This window comes from Orbicella faveolata, unplaced genomic scaffold (genome assembly GCF_042242905.1).
Source record: "Orbicella faveolata isolate gen_17 unplaced genomic scaffold, um_ofav_v1 contig_1, whole genome shotgun sequence".
In the NCBI taxonomy this organism is placed as follows: domain Eukaryota; kingdom Metazoa; phylum Cnidaria; class Anthozoa; order Scleractinia; family Merulinidae; genus Orbicella; species Orbicella faveolata.
The window spans coordinates 28,730,217-28,739,672 of NW_028301536.1; the positions used below are offsets into that span (position 1 = coordinate 28,730,217).

Consider the following 9,456-nt stretch of genomic DNA (forward strand, 5'->3'; position numbering starts at 1 on the left):
CTGTTTGGGCTTTGCTGTAGATGAAACTTCTTGGTTAGGGTATACCACCAAAACACCCACATGATTTAATGTAACCTGCAAGATGAAGGCTATGATCTCTACTTACTAAATTCCCAACAGTGGGAAACTGTTACAGAGTTTCAATGATACAACCTATCTGTATTGCTTGAGTTTTTTTTTTTTTTAGAAATGCCAAGAGATTCCAATGACTATTTTGGTTTTGCAGGTTTCATAATTTGCAAATTTTCTGACAAAGTTTACACATACCATAAAATTTTCTAGTTAACATAGGGATCTTTATAGTATGACTAAGTCCCCAGGGGTGTACTTTAGAAAGTGTATACTGGGAGGTCCCTTCCAGACGTGCATCTGCGCTCACCCTTTTGTGAACCATTTTTGACAAAAAACCTTTATGTACCCTTCCATATACCTCAATTTCTGAAATCCCTTCCTTTGAATATACCTGAAGCTTGAGAAACGTACACTTTTGAGTGGAGCCTCCCCATAGAGGTCATTAGAGAAAGTATTCCACCTCACCCTCCCCACCCCCCACTGGGCTTTAAGCTTGGGAAATTTGTAAACTAGAAAAGCAAGATGATTTTTGGAATAGGTGTGAACAACACTTTTGTTGCAAAATTCATGACAATTTTAGACTTTGGGGCATTGAAGTTACAGGAACTTTATGGTGAGAAGACTGGGTTTTTACCTAATGCAAGCAGCTGCTTCTTCTGGTTTTGCCAGTAAATAGAGGTATTGCCTTGCTGCAATTTGACTAGTGCTGTTTCATGGAACTAATTTCCATCGATTTGGAATTTACTTTTAAATTTCACAGCACCGTTTTAACTTTCCTCATAAGCTTCTTGTTCATACATAAGAGAGTTTTCAATAACAAGGTATAATCTAATCAAAACATTTTACCACAGATTGTGAAATAAACAAGTGTCAGTTCTAACCAAATCTGCTGTCTATTCATTCTGTAGGTCAAGTTATAGAAGCAAAAACTAAAGTTAAGGTATCAGTATACCGTCTTATGTTAGCGCACTTTTTGTGGAGGCTTTGAAAATAAACCCCCATAAAAATATACATTTCCTAAAAGCTTAATAAATGAAGAATTCAAATATGTTTTTTTTTATTTTTTGAAAATATAAAAAGCCTTTATCAAGTTTGTTTACATGACTCGATTATCACAGAAATGTAAAATATCAGAATTGATTCCTGAACACAATGTCCTTCAAAAGTCACGATCGCTTGATAGAAATCTAAGTTGATTTGCTACACATTTAAAGTCAATTTGATATAAACTGAAGTTGTTTCAATAAAAACATTGTTTACTTGCACTAGTTTCACTAGAGAACTCCTGAAGGCATGCTCTTCCCTTGATGGCCCACTAGCTTCCTAAGTCAAAATTGTACTCATCACATTTGACATTGCATGCCACAATACAGGCCACAAATGGCCACATCTTTAATAGTCATGACCAACAATGAATGTCTACATTAAACAGTTCAATCAAGTTGGATAATAAAATTCCTTCAATCAGTCATATTTGGTACTATATGCAAGAAACATTTCTTGTTTGTACTTACTGAACAAAGAAAAAAACACTTCAACTGGAATTTTATATAATAAGTCAAATTGTTCTCGCATTTTGATTGGTTCTCACCTAGGATCTATTAGAGGACAGACACAGATGATGTCAACAACAAATATTTTCCCTCTGTGCTTTAAAATAGCAGAAAGTTTTGGGAATCTAAATATTTTACAAGACTGGGCGAAAGGTAAGGAACAAAGAGAGTCTTGTCAAAGCATTGAACAGGTACGAGAAACATGAAGAACAAAGAAAAAACCATTTCTTTTTTAGAAAATGACTCAGAAAAAATACTCAAGCAATCTCAGTATGCAGTTGAGCAAGACTAAACCAAACACAAAATTGGTCTTGAAATTACTTTAAAGTAAGAAACCATTGCTCTGTCTCAAATTTAACAAACCCAATAAACAAAATTTTTATGAGACTAATTTATTAGAAAAACTCAACTTTGACACAGTATAGCTCACAACAGCTCACTGCCAACTGTATCGCAGCTATAAGGTATCTCTGACACTATATTGAACTGATTTAAGAATCACCAACCACAGAGGACACAAATTTCCAATGTCACTAACACTCCTTTCATTCAAAACTTGAATTGAATGGCCTTGAGTGTTGACGGCAACCGCAAGTTTTCCAAGCATATTTGAGTGACAGGCACAGCTATCGCCTTGTGTGCCACTTTTTTGTTCTTATCACACTTTGCCCTCATCTGTGATCTATTACTGAACAGAGGCATGGCAACATGGAATCTATTTGTTAAATATTTCCTCAAGTTTACTTTTGCCAACAAAATGAGTTCAATTTGTATTGAATCAACTTTAGGTGGCTATTAAATAGACTTTAGATATGTATCAAAACGACTTTGATTTGTATCAAAACGACATGTATCGAAACGACATGTATCGAAACGACATGTATCGAAACGACTTTCTATCGAAACGACTTACAACCAAAGATCTTTGATGCAATCGAAAACCGATCTTTAGTTTGCATAATTTTATGACTGTAGGTCCTGGGGTCATTTCCAGGTATGGGGTTTCAAATTTGTTTATTTTGTTTCTTTCTTTGTTATCTTTTGAGAGATCTCAGAAATATAATACTGTACTCTGCCCAGCTTGGAATCATTATACTACAAGGACAGCAACGTATCTCATCCAGTCTCCAAAGTTTAGCCCTGTTTGGCAAATACTTTGTGACAGAACCAGCCATCAACTCACTTAAACTTCGGTACAACATTTCATGACTTAAGCATATTTTTGTACATACTTAACACTCAATTGAACCTACATGTACCTATTTCATCAATATTTTCCCTTCACTATTTAAGGGTTGTAGATGTGGCACAGTGGGTTAATCCCTTCCTTCCAATGTGAGAGTTCAGAGGTTCAAATCCAACACATTGTAATATCTTCTCTTTTCTTTCTTTTGTATAGTTTTCTTGTCAACCCATATGTTTATGTCAAGAACCCATTTACCAAAAGGTAGCATTTGCCTTTCCATTTCTCGTGCTTCAAAAATCATCTGGAGCTTTTAATCATTTGATACTTAGTCAACTTTTTGAACTTTTTTTGCACGCAAAATTTGCTAGCCTTTGTCACACCCGAAGTTACTGCTAGTATCACATGGGTTTGTGAAAGGAAAAACCAGAAGACTTTCCCTTACAATCAAATCGCCAAGGAAGAACCATAAAGTCTTTCCAGTACAATCATATCACCTTCTACCTCTAGAATAACTTGGCACCACTTCAGTGTACAAGCAACTGTGAAAGCCCTATACACTGGTAAGGGGATGTTCAAAATGTCTAACAGGAAGCGAAGGAGTGACTGAGTGAATGCCCCATCCAGGGATTAAATTTTTTTTTCCCTTTGTAGTCCCCTTGACTCCTTCTCCACAAAATTTTGGAGTCATTTTTGAAAATGCGAGGTCATGGAGCATAGTAAAAAATTTTTCACTTGCATGTGTCAAAGCTGTTACCTAAGGAAATTTTAAAGGAGCCCTTTGGGCTCCTAACTTCAAACAATTTTTTGGAATCAAGCCTTCAGCGAAGTGTTCAGGTCATGACTGAGGAAGAATACCATTTATGGTCAAACTGAACGAAATTCAATAGCTGGTGTATCCATGCAATTGCTGCAGCTTTATTTTTACCAATAATATATATTGCTGCTTTTTTTGAGTTTTGTGATTCTATTTTAACAAAACAAAATACATTGTACAAATCATGAAATGTAGGCTGCAAATGAAAACAAATAAAAATGAAAGAGGCCTTCAAGGGGTGTTGAATTTGGCCTCACTTAAATTTGCTTTCCTCCCCTGGGCTTGGGATATTAGTATAAAGTAAAGGTGATTTTGAGACAACATTACTGCATTATATTGGCAGCTACTTTGGAGAAAATGTATTCTCATATTGGCAAAGTCATTACAATTTGTTTGATAATTTAAAATATAAAACCCTAGTATGCACAAAGAATTGAAATGATGTTTTCTGTTTGCCTGCTAGTACATTTAAGTGCTGTTTTCTAAAGTATCAAGCAAAAAAAAAAAAAGCCCAAGAATTTAAACAAATTTATCTTCATTCAATTGTAAATATAATGTCAGCAACATCATGAGATAGACAGACACCTTTATTTAAAAGTAAAAATGTAAAGGTAAAAATTTCAGGGTAGTCCCTTCAGGGAGCTTACAAAGCATCTCTGCTATCAATAGGAGCCCTGCTATTACCTAACAAAGATAACACCAATTCCAAAAAAATATTTGTTCTCATAGTAGTTACTTTGCAACTGGAATCAGTAAGGTATCAACAGAGACACAATCCATTGGCATACATGCTGTACATTTATTCAATACTGCACTTGCAGTGCATTATAGGGCAATATTCAAATATGGCTGTTTTCGGCTGTTTTGTTACTGAGAGAGACTTTGTTGCTGTGTCTGGGCCCATGTTTCTCGTGATAAAAGCAAAACAGGACTAGAGTGGCTGTCATTTCCTCTTTAATTTATTGTGTGAATGATTTTTTGACCGATTTCATGAGAAACATCCCAGCCAATCAGAAGGTGCATTAGCCAGGAACCCTTAAATTTACCGAACAAATGTTCAATGATCGGCGGTGGTTGGCAGGCTTTTTACTGGGAATTGTGATGTTGGTGGAACAAAGTTACAATAAGGAACTGCTAATTCCTGGTTACAAAAGATTTTAGTCATTGGACTGATTAGATGGAAAAGAAAACTCCATGTTTAGGCGCCCACTCGGGCTCCTTGAACAAAACTCTAGTCGCCTGCACTCGTAACTTAGGTGCCTCAGGCGACCGGGTGCCAGTTAGGAAGCAGCCTTGAGGTGTGCACAGTCAACACAACAAATCAAACTACACTTTTAAAGAGAAACAACAACCTATCAACCAGGTTTGAACATTTCTCTACAGGAAGGCGAAAGCCAAAGGCATAACACAAGAACACTGTAATCTGAAAACATCTATGCTTTGAAAAAATTAAAGTTCCATTAGTGCTCCTGAGTTCTTAAGCATTGTGACGTTTGGGGAGACATCCCTTTTTTGAGACAAGGAAGCCATTTTGTGCACAAGGAAGGTGGGTTCTTTATGCTACCATTACATGAAGTATGTCTTCAAAGGAGAACTGCTGACTAAAATGATATACATTCAAATGAGGTGACCAAAACAATGAGCAGTGCCAAATGTGGTACACAAACAGCTATGCAAAAAATTCATTTGATCAAGAAATGTTGTTCCACAAGTAATCTGACAATTTAATTTTTAATTTTTGACTGCCACAAAATAAAATTCTGCTGCAAATTTCTTGGCCCTACACTGGAGTCTAAGTGACTCCCTGTAGGAATTCTTTGGAGTCACAGACAAATTTTTGGCATAATATACACCAGAAATTGACTAGGCATATCTCGCAAACCAGATGCGAATGCCCCAAGATACTTTAGAGGAGTAATGAAGAGATGTTGTACTTGCAAGCCATGCACAAGGCTGTTGCCTAAGGAAATTTTAAAGGAGCCCACGCCATTTTTTTTGCAGCCCAGAATAAAAAGTTGTCAACCCTGGGGTTTAGGCGTTGGGGAGGGGGAGGAGGTTGGAGTGACTTGGGAAATTCAGGGGAGCAGCCCAGGGGACATCCCCCTTCTCCCTGTTGATATTTTCCTTTAGACACTAATATCAATCAAATTTTTGGAATCAAGTATTCACAAAAGTCATCAGGTCATGACTGAGGAAGAATATTATTTATGTTGTTAATTATTTGAACAAAATAAACAAAATTAACAAAACAGGGTTTTCTTGTAAGAAAATTATGGGTGTTTTGTCAGGACAAAAAAAGGTGGCTATAATGATGCAGTGACTGTATGTTAACGAGACGACCCCAAGGCAGAGTTCCACTGTACATGCAAGTGCTGCTGTTTTTTGTTTTTTTTTTTTTTTACAATTATATTGTTGTTGTTTTTGTTTTTGAGTTTTGCCATTCCAAATTTAAATTTAAATCTGGGAGATCGCCAATTCTGCCTTCTCAATCCTAAAAAACAAATTGTTCAAAGTAGAGCTTCTCCAATTCAACCAAAAAAATGCATCAAACATTCCAAAGTTTTCCCCTGAAAAAGGCCAAAAATCAGCAAAAATAAGCTTCTTCCTTCGAATCCAGGAGATTTGGTAACCTACACAGGAGACCAGGAGATTAGCTCTGTATCTGGGAGACTCCCACAATGTAGATAATCTGGGAGGGTTGCCATACACGCCATTCTATTTGAATAAAACAAAATACTGTACACTGTACAAATCATGAAATGCAAGCTGCAAATGAAAACAAATAAAAATGAAAGAGGCAATTGGGGGACTTGAATTTGGCCTCCTTGAAATGTGCTCTCCCTGTCAGGGCATGATAAATTATAACAGAAACAAAATGATTATGTAATTTCACATTTTCTGTTTTTTCCATTTCCAAAAATATTTGTTGTCAAAATAGTTATTTTGCAACTGGAATATTGCCTTTTCACCAGTAAGGTTTAAACAGAGACACAAGCATTGGCATACATGAAGCACATTTATTCAATACTGAGTTCCCAATGTAGTATAGGGTGATTTTCAAATGGCTGTTTTCGACTGTTTTGTGAGCAGGGAGTATCTTTGCTGCCGTGGTTTGGCCCATATTTCTCACAATAAAAGCAAAACAAGACTAAGGCAACTGTTGTTTTCAGTTTAACTTATTGTGGGACTGATTTTATGACTGATTGCATGAGAAACATCTTGGCCGGTCAGAATGAGCATTAGCCAGTGAAAACCAAATGTACGATCGATGACCAGCGATGGTTGGAAGGCCTGTTAATGGTAATTTTTAGGCCAGCATAACAAAGTTACAATCAGGAATCGCTTGCAATTCCTGGTTACAAGGGATTGAAGTCATCGGACAGATAAGATAGGAATGAAAACTCCATGTTTAGGCGCCCACTCAGGCTCCTTGAACAAAAATTTAGTCACCTGCACTCGTGACTTAGGCACCTCAGGCAACCGGGTGCCTGTTAGGCAGCAGCCTTACATGCATGAAAAACAAAGACACTGTAAGGTTGATTTCTTGACCTGAGTGACCCCTACTTTGCCACCCTGATTGTGTTTTAGCCATTTGTGGGCTAAACGCATGCAGAGCATGCAAATTACATGCACTTGATGCACATGTTCTGATGCATTGCTTGTGACTGGTACTGTAAACACGGCCTAACTTTACATTGCAATCTTGATGTAGCTCAATGTCTCTTTTCTTTCTACTACTTCTTCTTTTTCCCCCCTCACATTTCAGTTCCGAAATATGTAAAATCAAAACTAAATAAAGTAGATGTTTCAACCCTTTACTAGAGGAGTTGTCTGCCATTAACGAAATTCATTTCACCAATACAGCAATAAGAAATTATATACTTGGCTTACTTTGTGTTCTTTAATTCTACTGTTGACAGAAGAATGACAAAATGACACTTAGAAAAAACTGTAAGCAACACATGTTCACATTGCAGACCTATTTTTCTAGAATTGCATAGTTCACCAATTTTATTTGTGTGATGTCACACTCTATTTCAAATGGTAGTCAGGTAGCCATGTGAACTGAGTGTTGCTACATTTTACCTTTCAAAATGGCTAAGCTGCCCATTAAGGAAGAACATGTCACTTACCTAATCTTTCGATCTCATCAGTTAAAAGATCTTCCATGTCTTCTTCCTCAGCAAGATCAAGAGGTAATTCCCCTTCATTATTAACAGCTGCAACATCTGCTCCATGATCAATTAAACATCTGTGAACCAAAGCAAAGAAATCATTGGTGATCAAGTGGTTCTGAATTTACAAGGAATTGATTCTTCATTTCAAACTTCTAATCTAATCAATAAGAATCGGCCTAAAACTCATAAACACATTTATCTTGGTATGCAAGAATTTGCAAGACAAACACTCAACATCAAGTTTTATTTCCTAGGTATCAGTACACGTGCCATTTTGTAGCTATTTTTCAACCAAAACTTTATTTCAGGGAGCAGTTCTGCTGCTGTCAAAAATGTTATTCTAGCCATCAGAATGAGTCTGAAGGGCATTAGATTTTCAGAAAAATAAAATAATTTGTTATACCTCCCAACTCAAATACACTTTCTGATTAGAGGAGAACGTGTCATGTGTCGTGGGTCAAAACTCACTAACTCCCTAGGGCGAGCAAAACTCACTAACTCCCTAGGGAAATGACAACTTGAACTTTCAACTCACACTTGATCAGGTCGTGCTCCTTGAAACCGTGGCAATTTGTGAGCCAGCGGACATTAAACAAACAATTTCTTCGCATTTTTTCTATTTTTGAGTTGGGAGGTATAACAAAACACCTTATGACTGGTCCTGCAGGAAACCGAGTTTTTTCCCCCTCAAACTTTATGTTCTTTAAGGGTTCCAGGGAAGCAAAACTCACTGTTTCCCTTGGGGCCAGTCATTAAGTGCATAGTAATGCAATGCTCCCTTCCCTCTCAATGGTGTAACAACCCTAAAGGACAGCTGCAAAGGAGACTTACCGAAATCTGAACTAAAAGCATTAAATAAAAAGTTAAAAAAAACACCATATTTTTTCAGTTATATACCATTAACTTTTAGACAAAAGTGTATCAAGCTTACAAACTGTAAATTTCTCTTAAATACTCGCCTATACATCTAAGACAAAACCTGAATTACAGGAAATTTTTTAATCACGTTCATTCGACCAAGCCATTAATTCAAAATTGTATTAGAAAGAAAACCTAAAATTATGCTTTGCATCTAATCCACACATCAGTGATCCCCAAAGGAATGCCTGATATATGTGCTGAATTCTCCAAACACAACAATTCATCCAAAACATACAATGTAATGTTAATTGTTACTATTGAATCTCATGGATCAAGTGAATTAACAGTTTGATTGCTATGTCCTAAAGATGATGTCTGAGAGGAAATGAATGCTAAGCATGGCACCAATAAAAAGTACATCTACACAAACCTCGGCATATATAGTGGTATATGTACAAACTAAATTGTTTAATCCATTTTAACTAAAAAATGAGACTTGTTACAAATAAAAATGTTTGCAAGGTGTCAAATATTGAAAGAAAGAAATAACAAACTTCAAATAATAGTTAGAGGCAGTGGTCTTTATGTGAGGCTAAACACAAAACTCTTTCATTGTTTTTGGATCGACATCTTCGAAAAATCAAAAACAAAATGCTATGTACAAGCACATTGGATACATCTATGTAGTGCAATGTAGGGCAATTTGTTCTTTACATGAAGGTTAGGATGATTTCAACCTGGGTTAATTTGTGTCAGAGGGAAAGGGTCAGTCTGAAAACAATAAGTTATCAG

At 36.4% G+C, this 9,456-nt stretch overlaps 1 protein-coding gene across 4 annotated transcripts in view; it reads right to left on the bottom strand.

Moving 5' to 3' along the window:
- The window catches only part of LOC110041021 (uncharacterized), a 31,934-nt gene that overhangs the window by 15,973 nt on the left and 6,505 nt on the right, over positions 1 to 9,456 (bottom strand). For all 4 annotated transcript variants that reach the window (XM_020746303.2, XM_020746302.2, XM_020746301.2 and 1 more), the window contains exon 3: positions 7,759 to 7,877. In XM_020746303.2, the coding sequence (XP_020601962.1) occupies positions 7,759 to 7,877 (119 nt within the window). The remainder of the gene's footprint in view (positions 1 to 7,758; positions 7,878 to 9,456) is intronic.